The sequence below is a fragment of the Magnolia sinica genome, chromosome 5, assembly GCF_029962835.1.
Source record: "Magnolia sinica isolate HGM2019 chromosome 5, MsV1, whole genome shotgun sequence".
Taxonomy (NCBI): domain Eukaryota; kingdom Viridiplantae; phylum Streptophyta; class Magnoliopsida; order Magnoliales; family Magnoliaceae; genus Magnolia; species Magnolia sinica.
In genome coordinates this window covers 72,904-91,149 of record NC_080577.1, presented here as the reverse complement: position 1 = coordinate 91,149, position 18,246 = coordinate 72,904, and the positions used below count along the sequence as shown (strand labels likewise).

The 18,246-nt window shown below is 37.6% G+C and overlaps 1 protein-coding gene across 2 annotated transcripts in view; it reads right to left on the bottom strand.

Moving 5' to 3' along the window:
- Window positions 1-7,280, bottom strand: part of LOC131245022 (uncharacterized) — a 53,324-nt gene extending 46,044 nt beyond the window's left edge. Inside the window, exon 1 of one of the 2 annotated variants that reach the window (XM_058244178.1) lies at window positions 6,575-7,280. In XM_058244178.1, coding sequence (XP_058100161.1) covers window positions 6,575-7,077 — 503 coding nt within the window. In that variant the 5' untranslated portion in view covers window positions 7,078-7,280. The remainder of the gene's footprint in view (window positions 1-6,574) is intronic. The other variant, XM_058244177.1, reaches the window with a different exon arrangement.
- Window positions 7,281-18,246: the final 10,966 nt, after the last annotated feature.

Genomic DNA, 18,246 nt, shown 5'->3' with positions numbered 1-18,246 from the left:
CCATTAGCATAAGATCACATAAATAGTAAAAATGGAGGACCTCGGGATATAAGGATATCCCAGATCTAGCATAAGTCAGTCCACGATTAAGCTTGGATCTGATTCTACTAACTAACCATCTCTCTTTTCCGTTCGAACTAGAAAGGAGAAATCCAGAGATGAACGAAAGGAGTGAAGGATGAGGGGTTCGAGATGAAGAAAAGTATATGTCCTTTTTGTCGTCAAAAGAAAAGGAGGATGATTCTTACCTTTTCTTGTACTTAGAAGATCTTAGAAAGAGGGAAACCTGAAATCGGGGTGGAATCCTAAACACTCAAGGGTCAATCCTGGAACCCTAATCTCTTAAATAAAGAGGAAGAAAAGAGACGAATTTCTATTCATTTAATAATAATGAAAATAGGGTTTCTCACAACATATATATAAGCTATGGAAAAAGTAAAATTGCATTAAAACCCCTGGAAACAAGAAAAATAACAAAAAGACGAAAAATAAAGAAAGTTGCAATAAAGCCCCTGAAACAAGAAAAAGAACAAAAAAGTTTAAAGCTAAAACACTCGTATGGTAGGGTGTGAAACTCATGGATCTATGGTTGGGGTGAACACCCATGTGGTAGGGTGTGAAATCTGACCCATGGATCTATGGTCAGGGTGCGGTCATGCTGCTCCTGCACTCGTAGCGTGTCAGAAAGTGGGTCCGATGAACCCATCGTCCATCCACATCAACTCCTCCACTCTGGTACTCTGTCGGCGACGCCTCCTCCTCCGGTACACTCTAAAGGGTGAACCACTGATGTCCGCATCATTTGTCCTACATCGATGGAGATCCTTCTCTCCCTATATTTTTCCATCAATTGCCTTAATAGGAAAATAGATTCAGTGTTAAACCACCTTGGAATGAAACCAAACTGATTTTCTAGTACATTCATATCATGCCTTAGTCTTTGCCTAATAACTCTTATAAATAGGAACCACAATACTTTTCCTCCACTTGTTTGGCATTTCTTCTATCTTACAATTTTGTTGAACAACTTTCAATCAAAATAACCCAATACCTCCCATACACTTCCAAACATCGATTAGTGCACCATCTAGTCCAAGGGCCTTTCTTATTTTCATTTTTCTCAAAGCTTCTTTCAATTCAGGTATCCTAATCCTACAAAAGTATCCATAGACATTGGCGTCATTTGAGTTTATGGTGCCTTATATCCCTATGCTCTTAGAGCGATTGTCATTTAATAAGTCTTAAAAATAGCTTCTCCACCTTTCGTTGATCTCATTGTCCTCAAATAGTACCACCTGGTTATCACGCTTAATGTATCTAACATGAGCTAGGTCCCTAATCTTCCTCTCTCACTCTCTCATTTTTGCAAGTTTGAAGACAATTTTCTCACATTTTCTTGCCCCCGATCTATTGTAAAGATCATCATAAGCCTCACATCTAAACTCGCTATTTTGTTAACAGCCTTTTTGGGCATTTATATAATGTTCAAGATTTTCATCATTTCTAGTCCCTTGGTAGGCTTTGAAACATGAACATTTCTTGTTAAATAGCATTTTGTACATCGACATTTCACCAGAAAATTTCCTTGTATGACGGGATTTTCCCATTAGATATTCTTAAAACATATTTTGTCACTTTCCTAATGCATTCAACCATCTAATTCCACATGATATTTAATTCTTCCTTGACATTCCATTTCCCTTCTTCAGTCAATTAATTTTTTTAATAACATTGTTCTCTCCTTTTGAATTCCACCACCTAGTTTTTGTACACCTATTAATTGCATTCCCTTTCTTCAATCTCCTATTGTAAACATTCATAACCATTAGCCTATGTTGCATAGTTAGACTCTCTCATGGTATAAGCTTGCGGTCCTTACATATTGATCGTTCTATATTCCAAACTAGAAAGAATCCACGTGGTTTTATAGGTGGGGCCCACCTATTTGAGGAATTATATGATCCTTGGACCAACGATATGCAATTTCTTGGTCTTATAAGTGAGGCCCGCTTATTTGAGGAATTACGTGAGTTGGATTTGTTAGGCACATGGCACATGTAGAAAATTTTTATTTTGCTGGGCCTAGGTCCAGCCCATTGTCAGCCTTAAATGTTGTTGTATACACATGCATATACATAGAACTTTATTTTGATTTTCATTTTGTATATGCGCGTGCCCGCACACACACATATATATGGAACTTTATTTTGATTTTCATTCTGTATACGCACACACATATATATGGACCTTTATTTAATTTTAGAAGGAATGGTTTGATTTATGAAATGGTTTTTGCAGGATGTGAAGAAGATGATACATATGTTTTATTTGGTTTTCTATTCATTGTTTTTGTTGGGTTTTCTGTTTTGATCAAGGAATTTGATTTTCATGAGATATGTACGTGTGTGGACCTTTGATCAGAAGAAGTGGTGTTGTTTATGAACAAGCTTCTAAAGCAATTGTAGATCTATTTGGTTTTCCTTTGATGAATTTTGTTGGGTTTTATGTTTTGATTATAAGGGATTAGATTTTAACATCATATGTGTATGTTTGGGCCTTTGCTTGGAAGATAGTTGTGTTTTCACACCGCATTTTGCTACTACGTTCCTTAATAACGTATGCCCTAGCCAAATAAATAAATGGGTGGAGAAGATGATTGCCAAATAAAAATTTTGCTAATATGATTGGATAGTTAAAGAGGATGTCATTGATGTACTTTGTTTGTTGGATTTATTGTTAATAGTTTTAGTTTCCTTCCAGTGTATATATTGAGTGATTGCTCCACATTCTACGTATTTTGAATTTGTGGGCCCACTTATATGGCCTACTTGATGAATTGTCTAGCTTAAGAATTACCTCAAATATTCATTTAGATAGGCTAAACAAAATAGCATATTTGGTGCAAGCTTTCTTATGTAATTGTAACGTTTTGGAAAAATTCCTTACTCTAAGCTTTGCTTTGCTTGGTGTCTTACTTGTAACCAGTGTTCATAATATCGATACTATCGGCCGATATTATCATTATCACTTGCTAGCGATACAAAACTCAGCAAAACTCGCTCAGAAATGAAATATATATATAGGGAATTCTCGATATTGCACGATATATTCCAAGATATCGCAAAATATCGTGTGATATCACCGATATTGATGATATATCGCAAGATATTGTGAAATAGCATGCGATATCGACAATAAAGCCGAGAAAGCAGGCATCATTTTCAGCAATATGAGGCAAAATCCTTGCTACTACCCCACAAATTCGATATATATATATATATATATAAAAATCTCTCTTACCTCAAAGATCTATTAGGTAATCGTCTTCGACTAAATTTGGTGGGCCAAACGTCAAGTGCGCTGGATCGGGTGAAAAAATCTTAAAACCCTTCTTCTTCTTTTTTCTTCCGGAGAGAAATTCTTTGAAAAAAATTAGATTCCTGCCAAGGTTATGGGGATTTGGAAAAGGGATGGAATTTGGGAGAGATTTTTGGGCTTTGGAAAGGATTCGAAATCGCAATACCTTCTGAAACCTGCGGAGAAGAAAACTGGACGATGGTTTCGTTGACTCTCTCCTTTAACTAAGGAGTGGATTTAGTGCGACTCCAATGCATTTGATACAGTACAACCCTTACAGTGGGGCCCACCTTGATGTATATATTTTATATCCATTCCGTCCATGTGTTTTTAGGTATCAATTTAGGTCACAAAACAAAGAATGAGGCAGATCCAAAGCTCAAGTAGACCCATCACAGAAAACAGTGGGGATTGAACGTTTACCTTTAAAAACTTTTTGAGGGCCACAAAAGTGTTCGATCACGTTAATATTTGTGTTTTCCCTTAGTCCATATCTTCTTGGACTTATGAACAAATTAGATCACAAATAAACATTATGATGGGCCCTAAGAAGGTTTCAAGTTTCAATGGTGGGTGGACAATCCTCGTTGTTTTCTGTGGTGGGGTCCACTTGAGCTTTGGATCGGCCTCATTCTTCGGCTGATGCACTAAAATGATCTATCCAAATGGATGGATGGTGTGGATACAACACATACATCATGTTGGGGCCCACGGTCAAGATCACACTCACATCGCTCGTCCATGTGTAGCGGACTGAGAGCGGATTAGTTGTTACCCCAAGAATAGCTAAGTGGGTGTTACCCTAACCGTGTGCGGCCATCTTGATGTATTTTTTTTTATATCCATGTCATCCATCTGTTTTTCCATCCCATTTTAGGACGTGATACCAAACCCTACGAAGATCCAAATCTCAGATGGACCATACCACTTGAAACAATGATGAATGACCATTATCAAGGAGTGGGGGCCACAAAATTTTTGGATCAAGCTGATCTTTATATTTTCCCTTCACCCAGATCTTCTTGACATTATCAACAGGTTCGATTGCAAATAAACATTACTAAAACCTTACAATGTGCTCTTTGGAATTTTTAATGGTGGGGCACTCAATTATCACAACTTTCATTGGTATTGTCCACTTAAGATTTGGATATGCATAATTTTTGGAACCCCATCCTCAAATGATCTGTAGAAATGGATGGACGGCGTGGATGTACAAAAATATCACCCATGTGGGCCACACGTTAGGGGTAGCTCCCACTAAGCTATTCCTCCTGGGTGGACTGGGGGACTACCCCAACTCGGGGCGGATGCGGATTCGGAGTTCCTGCACTGGGAACCTATGTGAGGCCCATTGTACTTTTGTGATGAATCCATGCCATCCTTCCGTTTTGCGTGATCATTTTAGGACATGCGGCCAAAAATGAGACAGATCTAAGAGTCAAGTGGGCCATACGAGAGGTAAAATTGGGGAAAGAAATTCCTACCGTTGAAACCTTTCTGGGCTCAAACTGTTTATAAGGTCATTCCCACTGGGATGAACTGAAAACACTAAAATCTTTGCCTAATACAAAACTTTTGTGGCCATACGAATGGCTACGGTAGTTGCTCAATCCCCATTGTTTCCTCTCATGTGGCCCACCCGGCTCTTAAATCAAGCTCAATTTTGACTGCATGTACTTAAATGATCAAGCCAAATGTATGGACAGGGTGGATTCATCAAAAACATCACGGTGAGCCCCATCTAGGTTATCAACAAAAACTTCCCGAGAAAGGTTTTAGGCAGTAAATCTGTGTCCACTTTGGGCGCTGTTTTGGTGGATCCCTAACTATGGGCCCATTGCAATGTATGCGCCTTAAATCCACACTGTCCATCCATTTTGAAAGCTCATTTTCGGGCATAATCCCAGAAATGAAGTAGGTCCAAGTCTTAGGTGGACCATAACACGGTTAATAGTAGTAATTGAATCCCCACCATTAAAACTTCATGGGATCCACTAGAATTTTTATTTGCCATCCAACCTGTTGGTAAGGTCACAAAGACCTAGATGAAGCTTGATCCAAAGCTTTTGTGGCCCATGAAAAGTTTATAATGGTCGATTACCACTATTTCATGTATTATGGTCCACCTGAACAAATTATTAAAATATTATTTTTTTTTTAATTTCTACAATATCCTTTTCTTTTGAATGCATTGGTTGTGTTTTCATAAATGTCCCGATACATTTATAAATGTTATGCATCATATTTGAATATAATTGCCTTTTTTTTTCAATTAGACAGCGCATGGCTTAGGACCCTATACAAAGGAAACCTATTATGTGCACTTCTTTTTTGAGATTTTATGATTTAAAAGTGTGTATTAAGGTCATTTTTAATAATCTCTGAAGTTTCATTGAAAAATCCAACCATTTTTCCAATGTTTCCCAAAAAGTGCGATAAATTACGCGATACAAACGATATATCCCTTGCGATAACCGATACGTATCTGTATCCCATGGTTGTGATACATTGCGCGATACCGATATTTCAAACACTGGTGTAACTAACATACGGGATACCCAAATACAAAAACCTACTCACAGGTAAGTGACTTATAGCTTACATCCAAACAGAATTAAATGTAAGTGACTACTAGTAAGTCACTTACAGCATAAAGAATGTGTAGCCATCCAAATAGGCCCTTGGGGACTTAGGGCCACCACTTGCATTATTTAAATTTTAAAATTAAAAAAAAAAGTCCAATGGTGATGGCTGGTTTTATTTCAACTAAAATTGGTCCCAAATGGATATGCTCTTGCAATATTTCCATTTTCAGCAGTCTTTGCTTGCATGGACTCTTCAACATAATGGAAGTGATGGTGTTTGGCTCAATGATTCTAACTTGAAATGCGATTGTAGCCAGAGGTCTGATAACCTGGTCAGGTTTGTGTGCTGATTGCAAGCAACTAACGAATCCAATGAGATCATAGAATAAATTTTAGGGTCCATGAACTAAAAATGTCAGGTGTGTAAAAACAGAATGGTGGATTCCATCCTTCTTTGGAGCACGATAGTGGAATGTAGTGAGCTCAATTGTATCAATGGGGTAACACATGATGTGTCCGAGAAATGGCCCTGCCTCATCGAGCTGAAGGCTGCTAAACATATCATGCATATTCATGAACTGTGGAAGCACAAGAGACATGGTAGGAGGGGAAAGAGAAGGCTGACTGACCGTTTCGATATGAAGGGGATGTCGAGGTGGGTGGTGACGGCCATGAGACCGGTGCCAGAAGGATCACACATGCTGAAGACCTGACCCACAAAGGCAGGACCTCCTACCTTTGAGGAGGAATTGAGGCCATCAATCCGCACACTGGAAGGGAACCCCGGGGAAGACATGCTCTTCATCGGCAGTGGTGATGATGATGATGGAGAAGCTGATGAGGAATTGTAACTGCGGATGATCTGGTGAGACGAGAAGAAGGGCGTTGAAATAGACAATACAGGGTTATCGGCAAGCACAGCAGGGGCACCGATGCCTGAGGAAGACAGCAATGATGATGATGATGCCTGGGCGCATATAGCGGTTGGGTTCTTGCTGCTGTTGATGCTCCTGCTATTGTTGATGCCAAGGCACGAGAAGAAGGAATTGGCAGATTGCAGGAGACGGGGAACCAAGGATGAGTTTGTGTGCGTTTCTTCATTTAAGAGGGAGGGTGAGGAGGTCATCATCATCAGCTCTCCGGTCCTCCGTCCGTCATCTCTCTCGCCGCCTCTCCATCTCTCTTTTTGCCAGGAGGATTGCTGCTGCTGCTATCTGCTCGCTCGCTCGATCGATCGAAAGATTTAGAAAACGAAGGCTTTGTGCTCATCGTCGCAGTGAAACATTTGATTACCGAGCGGAGCCGGTAGAACCGGAATATAGCCGCACTCCACGTGGCAGATTGACTTATCGTCTGGACCTTTTTAGAGTTATTTACTACAACCCAGCGCCGTCTGTGTAATTCGCATAGGGTATGTGGACCGTATTTTTTTTTAGATGAAATTATCCTTCACTAATAAAGACAGAAATTTAGCTTTTCACCGTCATATTCTCCTCTCTTTCGAATTGTATTCGTTCTCTCCTCCCAACTATTATTTTCACCTCTCTCTCTCTCTCTCTCTCATGAGCTTTCTCTTGATCGTGATCTCTAATCTTTGCTCTTCCTCTATCATGATTTCTCATCTCAACTCTTTTTTCTCTTGCAATCTATCTCTTCGAAGCTCGAAAACTTGATTGAAGAATCTACCTTCAATCTCTCATGGTAGGTCTCTTGATCATTCTCCTTGTAGGTCGATAACTTAATTAGAGCTCTAAACTATTGCTGTCCCCAAAACCCCCATATTATTCTCTTTCTCTCGCCTCAAGAGGTAAATACCTTAACCTTACGGCTGTAATGGCATGAAGTGTAAATATTTATAAAGTCAGTTTGTATTTGCATACCCATGTGCTTTTGAGCATTGACAATATCTGCTAGTTTCGAGATTTGCAATTTTTTACCATGCTTGTAAGGGCCGTTTGGACTTTTCATTGTTTTACCCCATAGCATATGGGGTGCATGAGACACTGTAACCTGAGCACCCATTGACAAAATGAAAGTAGAACCTTTACAAAAAGTGAAAGAATAAAACATTCAAATTTGGGGATTATGCTATCTTGATCCCATTTCAAAATTAGGAATTTTAGTACCTTAATCTCATTTTGAATTTGCGTATTTTTTGAATTTGGGGATTTTGACACCCAATCCCAAATCGAATTTGGGGGTTTTGAAATTAGGGTTTTTGAGATTATGAATTTTGGCATCCTATTCCCACTTCAAATTTTGGTATCATGGACCCTGATCCTATTAAGAATTTGAAAATTTTGAAAATTGGAATGTTGGGGACAATGGCACCCTAGATTGAGGACTGTGATACCCTGGTCTGCTTCTTGTAACTAATACGTTAGATCAAAAATAGATTTTACAAATTTGGCATTTTGTTATTGTAGACATGCCACTCTCAAACTTTATAAACTAGCTTTGTAGACTCGGTTAATATTATGCGTACTCTTTTGTTTGGACTGTTTGATTATTTAGATTTGTATGGTTAATAATTTTAGGTTTGGGGTGTTCGTTTTTGGATTTCAAGTTTTACTTCTCATTTTAGGATTGGGTGTTTATTTTAGAATTGTATGACTATTGGCTTCAAGTTTGAAGTTTACACATGTATGTTTAGATTTATATTTGTTTGGCTGCTTATTTCATGACTCATGTTTAGTTTTAAAATTGTTTGTCTGCTCATTTCATGATTCAAGTTAGTTTTAGATTTGTCTACTTGCTCATTTCAAGAATTATGTTCATGTTAAAATTAAAAAATAAAAAAAAATAATTTTAAAAAAATGGCTGCTCATTTCATGATTCAAATTCAATTTTAGATTTGTTTGACAGTTGATTTCAGGTTTTTGTTTGTGTTTAGATTCGTATGGCTGTTGGTTTTAGATTTTAGATTTACATATGTATATTCATATTTAGATTTGTTTGGGTGTTCGCTTTATTATTCAAGTTCAGTTTTTAGATTTGTATTACTAGTTTCATATTTGGATGTTGATGATTTGTTTAGATGCTCATTTCAAGTTTCGGTTTATATCAGCATGTAAGTTTGAAATGATTATTTGACTTTTCATTACAAGTTTCGCATTTACATATTTATGCTCAAATTTTTATTTATATTTTTTTGTTGTTCACTTTAGGCTTCAGTTTGTAACATTTTGCAAGATTGAGTCGATTGTTCGGTTGTGCCTACTCATTTCTTAGGTCATAATATCTTACGGGTTTGAGTCGATTGTTTTGTTGTTCATTTTGTCTATTCGTTTCAAGTTTCAATTTATAACATTTTACAGGTTTGAGTTGATCGTCTGTTTTTTCGTTTTGCATGCTCATTTCAAGTTTCGATTTAACTCGATTGTTTGATTAATCATCACAAGTTTCAGGTATATATATGCATGTTTAGTTTTGGATTTGTTTGGCCGCTCATTTTAGAATGAGAGTTTATAAACATTTTTTGCTCTTTTTTATAACAGGCTAGCCGGGTGAGGAGCAAGATGCACAAGCGAAGCAATTGACAAGTTTTTCTCAATTCCTATTATTGTATATTATGTAATCGAAAGTAAAATAAGTTGTATTCTTTTACTGATTACCTTCACAATAACTAGTTGTGGATGTATTTATTCTCATCACCAATATAAAAGTATTTTCTTGATGTATATTTATGTGTGAACTGCTGTTTGTGTGGGTCTTACCATTACGTACTTCCATGATCTTAGTTCCCCATATGTTTTCGCATCTCATATTAGGCCCTCATGTAGAAAATCAGCCATATTAGAGCGAGATGTAGCCCACGACATCCAAACAGGCCCTTGCCCTTTTGGTGAACCCCACCATTATGTATGTGTGTGATCTAACCCACTCAACTCTTGCCTCCATCAGTTGGCATCAGAGCATAAGCTTTTCATAAGGTTCATTGGCATCTAACAATGGTACGAGCAACAACCCTGTAGACGATACTCAATTATATAACAGCGATGTTTGAAGCTTTCTAGCAACAGAATTAGCGAGCCATACAAGGACTGTGGGCAACTATCAACCGCATGATATAGGCTTTAGGGCAGACCCGTGTTCACGGTGATAAGTGGTCTCAGGTTGTCGTTGGGGCTCACAATCATCATGTTAGTGGTGAAGTAGATCCAAATCTCCAATGGACTAAACAATAGGTATTGACACCAAATGTTAAAAACTTTGTGGGGGCCAAAAGTTTTGGATCAAGGTAATATTTGTGTTCTCCCTTCATCCATATCTGTGTTATGCCCCACCGTGATGTTTATTTGAAATCCAGCACAATCATTAGGTGCATTGCCCCATATTAGGCCCATGGCTCAAAACTCAACCCCATACATGATTCAGGTGGACCACGTGATTGGAAACATGGTACAGGGCAACATCACCGTCTAAACTATTTCTCTTGGTGTGACACATTCAAATCATGTATAGGTCTGATTTTTGAACCATGGGCCTAGAGATTGGTGTGTCATCTAACATATGGAGCTGATTTCATGTAATCATCATGATAGGCCTTATAAAAAAGCGAGGGTGAACATATGTAACACCCCGTACTTTTTGGTACTTGGGTGTTACCAGGGAGACCTGGTTAGGCATATGGGAGTGTGAAAAATGCTATGATCCATCCTTTGATGATTCATAAAAGCTATCCTTTTAACCATCAAATATATGGACCTTATCAAACCATAAAGCATTTGTCGTTTTGAGAACAGCTCGCCCTTAATTAAGCTTTTAATACCCAAACATACAACACACCATGAATAGTTGTACAACCTTTCAATCAAACCATATATTAGACAATTCATATAATCGACCATGAGATCAATCCTCACGGAGTAATCTTCATCCACAATTAAGTCTCATTTATCCATCGATTCTTGAGATGGATCATCACACCATTAGAAAAACCAATTTTTAGGATTTCGATCGCTTTATAGTCAAATCAAATTGTTCATTGTCAATAGCAATCCTCGGATCATCATATTCATCATTCATTACATCCTCAACAGCCCGATGATCAATCCAGAGTTAAACCATACAAGTTAATGAATTAATGCTAAATCAAACAACCCATTTGTCTAGGTAGGATAACATCCGTTAGACTTTCTCTAAAGTCAACTAATAGCCTATAGGAACCATGAAAATCAGATATAAAGATGATTTGACCCTCAAGTCTATGGAAACTCAAAAAGAGAATCCAAAAATCAACCAAAGATGCATATTGGCTCAAAATAACCTAATCAAATGGTTGAATGGAGATATACTTCAATTTTAGGCTCATAGCCCAAAATGAGCTGGCAAAACACATGGATGGATGGCATGGATAAAACACATACATCATGGTGGGCCCCACAAAATACTACCACCACAAACGGACATCTTCCACGGCCTTTACTATCTGTAATGTCCGTTGATGAGAACATTTAGAAATGGCATTAGGCGGTCATTGAATAAGGTTGTTTGATTTTAACCAACAGTGAAACATCATGATTGCGCGGCAGCATATTACATGCAAATTGGGTCATTCATCAGACGGGATTTGTGTGAAAGCAGATTAATCAAGAAAAGACTGATTAAAAACATCAGGCATATTGAACGAAAGATGATTGGCACACATATACGAGAGATCTGGACCATCCATCAGGCACAACCATTGAAGGAGCATGATTGAGATAAAATAAAATAAAGGAAAAAAAAACAAACATATAAGCATGTTATTGATACATGAAATCTATCACTAACAGGGTTTGTCGATGCCATCGAGCAATGTTAATGCCATAGACAAATGCTCAATCCCATCGAGAAAATCTGAAAAATCAATATTGGTTATTGGAATATTTTAGTGTCGCTACTCGATGGCATCGAACAGACATATCCTTGATAGATGTCGACGTCATCAAAGGGTATATGATTTAAGGTTTAGGGTTTTTTATATGGTTTTTTTAGGATATTTTTTTTTTTTTTTTCAGTACTTGGGTGAAGTGAATACATAATGGATGTCTATACTTGTGATAGGTAGAGGTCATTTTTGTTGTTACATATGCAGCCCGCCTCAGACCCTACATCGCATGCTTAAGATTCTTATACTTCTTTTGACCTTGGCACCGTTTGCCAATATATACTTTTTAATGTCCTAACATTCAAATACCGAAAACTTCCCAGGTCATAAATTCTTTGGATTAAGATGATATTTGTGTTTTCTTTTTATCTGGGTTTATATGACCTTATGAACATATTGGATGGCAAATGAACATTATGTTGGGTCTTACGAAGGTACATCACTTTCCTACTGCTTTTCGTGGTGTGTTCCACATAAGCATTAGACCTGCCTCATTTATCAACTCATGCCCTCGAATAATCACTTAAGATAGATGGACAACTTGGATATAACACATCATAGTGCGGCCCCAACATACCATGTAAGTCACGGGCACGCAATTCACTTGCTACCCCCACACGCTTCCAAAAGCAGAAAGCTAGGTGAGGTGTGCAATGATATTTGTGAAAAATCTAGTCTATCTGTTTTTGTTTTTTTTTTTTTTTACGATCATGCTAAGACATAACCAAGAATGAGGCAGATCCAAAACTAAGTGAGATGTGACAGGAAAAAGTTAGCGAATGTTTACGTTGAAATCTCCCTTATCCACCGTGATGTTCATATGTCATTTATATGGCAATGTTGAAATTTTACTTGTAAATATATGTATGAATAAATGTTTGATATAAGACAATTCTCAAGCCATTATATTAATTCAAAAACACCCAAAGCGAGCATAAACTTTTGTAAGATTTGTTTCAATTGAATATGAACAACAACATCATTAAGTTTAATATCAATAATAAGCCTGGCTTGGTCATGAGCGTTCGCCATTTCTCGCACCAATGAGACATTATACGCTTTATTGAGAGAAAGTTATGACTTTTCAATATCAGTTATATTAGTATTCTTTGTGATATTATTATTGATATTGTTTATTTTGAATTATTCTTCTCGTCTCCGAGCTTTAAGAATAGTTATTTGTTTGTTAATGACTGTTATATTTTCTTCAAAGATTCTTAGTTGCTCTCGGATGGAATCATTCTCCTTATCACATTCATAGATGATGGCTGAAATTCTAGATATCTTACCTCTAAAGAGCATCAACTCTTTCTGACGATTAAGAATGTCTGGAGCGACGACCGTACTACGAGTTGATTCAAGTTGTCGCAAAGAAGCACATAAATAAATTAGAGAGTCATGTAGTGGCGTAATGTTAAATCTGGCTAGCTCTGCGAAATTATCTAAAATTGCAAGAGCATCATTAAGGAGAAGCCACTGCTATTGGTCTTGAAATATACGAGCCACAACCAACAAAGCGTCCTTGATTATTATCAATTTATGTGGAGGGATTTCTTTAGAAAAAATGTATTTAATACCGGGGCCATCATATTAAAGATTGCCAGACCACTTAACAATGAGACAACTGCAATAAGGTTTAAAAAAAAAAAAGAATAAAGAAGAGACGATGTTATTTGCAAAATAAATACTATATATATATATATATATATATTTATACTTGTCACGGGAACAGAAGATGAATAAACCGATATGGATGGATCCCTTGTCTCGGAAGGAATAAATGAAGGAATAGGGCTCCTATAGGTAGATAATTCTTCATTATTATCTTATTTATAAAATTCCTCTTCAACGGGCTCTTCAATTATCACTTGCATGCCTTTTTGAATAGTATGGTAATCTATTTTTTATGCCTCTAATATTGTCGTCATAGTAGGACCGTCTTGAAGAACCTGCAACGATGGAGGAGACTGAAACTGCACTTGTGAACAATTTGTCAACGATAATAAACTTTGTCGTGTTGATCGCCGTTGATGTAGTTTTCCCGCGAACCCTTCTTAGCTAACCCATTTAGACCTGCACAGAAATGAAAAAGAGACAAAGGAGACCCTAGCTTGCACAGGGGACCCTTCGATGCCTAAGTAAGAACTTTTGGGTTTTTAGTAAGGTATGATCTCTTTGGAAAAGAGTCACCAGTCAAGTACTGGGGAATGAATGTGTGTACCTTACAATGGTTAAGGATGCCTTTATTTGTAAGAGAAGGAAGTCGGCGGCGTAAGAAGTCTTCCCTGATACGCTGGCGATGAATCCGTTCGAATCCGTGATCTTTGCAAGATTATCACAATCCCGAGGTTCTTGGGATCCGACATGATCCTTTGAAGATCTTGGGGGAGATTTTTGGGCCGTTAGAGAAAAATACGGGTTATCAGTCCAGGGACAGGTCATATATCAAGGGATAGGTCATATATCAAACTCTCCACGGAGTCAACGGTTACCCCATCTCAGGGGTTACCCCAAACTATAGTCGACCTCCAGTTGAGCCGTGTTCGAGCTCTAGCCGAGCCATAGCGAAGCTATGACCGAGCTATTGGGTCGACCTACAATCGAGTTATGGACGACCTATGGGTTAGGTCGGCAACAAGCCATTTAAGTGGACGACCTATGCATTCTCTGTGTGTCCTTACAGTTATGATCAATCCATAGGTAAATCATACAAGTTAATGAATTAACGCTAAATCAAACAACCCATTTGTCTAAGTAGGATGGCAACCGTTATACTTTTTCTAAAGTCGACTAGAAGCCTATAGGAACCATGAAAATCAGATATAGAGATCATTTGACCCTCAAGTCTATGGAAACCCATAAAGAGAACCTAGAAATGAACCAAAAATGCATATTGGCTCAAAATAACCTAATCAAATGGTTGGATGGAGATATGCTTTAATTTTAGGCTCATGGCCCAAAATGAGCTGGCAAAACACACGGATGGATGGCGTGGATAAAACACATACATCATGGTGGGCCCCACAAAATACTACCACCACAAACGGACATCCTCCACGGCCTTTAGTATCTGTAATGTTCGTCGATGGGGATATTTAGAAATAGCATTAGGCGGTCATTGAACAGGGTTGTTTGATTTTAACCAACAGTGAAACATCATGATTGCGTGGCAGCATATTACATGCAAATTGGGCCATTCATCAGATGGGATTTGTGTGAAAGCAAATTGATCAAGAAAAAATTGATTAAAAGCATCTGGCATATTGAACGAAAGATGATTGGCTCACATATATGAGAGATCTGGACCATCCATTGGGCACAACCATTGAAGGAGCATGATTGAGAACAGATAAAATAAAGGGAAAAAAAAAACATATAAGCATATTATTGATATATTAAATCTATCACTAACAGGGTTTGTCGATGCCATCGAGCAATGTTAATGCCATAGACAAATGCTTAATCCCATCGAGAAAATTCAAAAAATCAATATTGGTTATTGGAATATTTTAGTGTTACTACTTGATGGCATCGAATAGACATATCCTTGATAGATGTCGACATCATCAAAGGGTATAGGGTTTTTTTAATGGTTTTTTTAGAGTTTTTTTTTTTGGGTAGTTGGGTGCAGTGAATACATGGTGGGCGTCTATACTTGTGATAGGTAGAGGTCATTTTTGTTGTTACATATGCAGCCTGGCTCAGACCCTACATCGCATGCTTATGATTCTTATACTTTTTTTGACCTTAGTACCGTTTGCCGATATATACTTTTTAATGTCCCAACATTCAATACCGAAAATTTCTTAGGTCATAAATTCTTCGGATTAAGATGATATTTGTGTTTTCCTTTCATCCAGGTTTATATGACCTTATGAACATATTGGATGGCAAATAAACATTATGGTGGGTCTTACGAAGGTACATCACTTTCCTACTGCTTTCCGTTGTGTGTTCCACATAAGCATTAGGCTTGCCACATTTATTGGATCATGCCCTCCAATAATCACATAAAATAGATGGACAACTTGGATATAACACATCATAGTGCGGCCCCAACATACCACGTAAGTCACCGTCACGCAATTTGCTTGCCACCCCACACGCTTCCAAAGGCAGAAAGCTAGGTGAGGCGTGCAATGATATTTGTGAAAAATCTAGTCCATCAGTTTTTATTTTTTATTTTTTCTTTTCTTTTTTTCGATCACGGTAAGACATGACCAAGAATGAGGCAGATCCAGAACTAAGTGAGACTGACAGGAAAAAGTTAGCGAATGGCTACGTTGAAATGTCCCTTATCCACTGTGATGTTTATATCATTTCTATGATAATGTTGTAATTTTACATGTAAATATATGTATGAATAAATGTTTGATACAAGACAATTCTCAAGCTATTACATTAATTCAAAAACACCCAAAGCGAGCATAAACTTTTGTAAGATTTGTTTAAATTGCATATGAACAACAACATCATTAAGTTTAATATCAATAATAAGCTTGGCTTGGTCAGGAGCGTTCACCAATTCTCACTCCAATGAGACAATATACGCTTTATTGAGAGAAAGTTATGACTTTTCAATATCAGCTATATTAGTATTCTCTGTGATATTATTATTGATCTTGTTTATTTTTAATTGTTCTTCTTGTTTCTGAGCTTTAAGAATAGTTATCTGTTTATTAATGGCTGTTATATTTTCTTCAAAGATCATTAGTTGTTCTCAAAGGGAATTATTCTCCTTATCACATCAATATATAGTGGCTGAAATTCCAAATATCTTACCTCTAAGGAGCATCAAATCTTTTTGACAATTAAGAATGCTTGGAGCAAGCACATAAATGAATTAAAGAGTCATGTAGTGGCGTAATGTTAAATCTGGCTAGCTCCGTGAAATTATCTAAAACAGTAAGATTATCATTAAGGAGAAGCCATTGCCATCGGTATTGAAATATACGAGCCACAACCAACAAAACGTCCTTGATTATTATCAATTTATGTGGAGGGATTTCTTCATAAAAAATGTATTCAATAATGGGGCCATCATATTAAAGCTGGCCAAGCCACTTTAAAATGAGACGACTGCAATAAGGTAGAAGAAAAAGATAAGAACAAAGAAGAGATGATGTCATTTGCAAAAACACACACACGCGCATACATTGTTACAGGAACGGAAGATGTATAAGCCGATATGGATGGATCCCTTGTCTCGGAAGGAATAAATGAAGGAATAGGGCTCCTGCAGGTGGATAATTCTTCATTATTATTTTCTTCATAAAACTCTTCTTCAACGGGCTCTTTAATTATTACTTGCTTGCCTTTCTGAATAGTATGGTAATCTATTTTTTATGCCCCTAATATTGTTGTCATACTAGGACCGTCTTGAAGAACCTGCAACGATGGAGGAGACTGAAAATGTACCTGTGAACAAATTGTCAACGATAATAAACTTCATCGTGCTGATCGCCATTGATGTAGTTTTCTTGCAGACCCTTCCGGGCTAACTCATTTCGACCTGCACAGAAAAGAACAAGAGACAAGTGAAACCCTTGCTTGCACAGGGGACCTTTTGACGCGTAAGTCAGGACATTTGGGTATTTAGTAGGGCATGATCTCTTTGGAAAATAGTTACCAATAGAGTACCGGAGAATGAATGTGCGTACCTTATAATGGTTAAGGATGCCTCTATTTATAAGAGAAGGAAGTCGACGGCGTAAGAAGTCTTCCTTGATACGTCGGATATGAATCCGTTCGAATCTGGGATCTCTGCAAGATTATCGCAATCCCGAGATTCTCGGGATTCGATTTGATCCTCCGAAGATTTGTTAGAAAAAAATACGGATTATTGGTCCAGGGATAGGTCATATATCAAACTCTCCATAGAGTCAGCAGCTACCTAATTTCAGGGGTTACCCCAAACTATAGTCGAGCTCCAGTTGAGCCATGGTTGAGCTCTGGCCGAGCCATAGCCGAGCTATGACCGAGCTATGGGGTCGATTTATAGTTGAGATATGGTTAACCTATAACTGAGTTATGGACGACCTATGGGTTAGGTCTGCAACAGGCCATTTAAGTGGGCGACCTATGCATTCTCTTTGTGTGTCCTTACAGTTATGTTGATCTCCTTAAATGTCGGACCGTTTCTGGACATGGAAGCCCATTGGGGCTTAAAGTTTAAAGGCTCGTGTTATTTAGTAGAGTTGGTTCATTCCATAGGTTAACCTATTCGACTTAACTATTTTTTCTTCCAACAATCATATCTCATAACTCCTTAGTTACATATTATATATTCATCGGAGGTTAAAAATATAAAATTACACTCATTCAATTAGCTAGCAACTGGATTGGTGATATTTACTGGTCAATTGAAAATGAAAAAAGTATTATTGAGAAATAAAAAGTACCCTCCAAAGACCTAGCTATTGTTTGAGG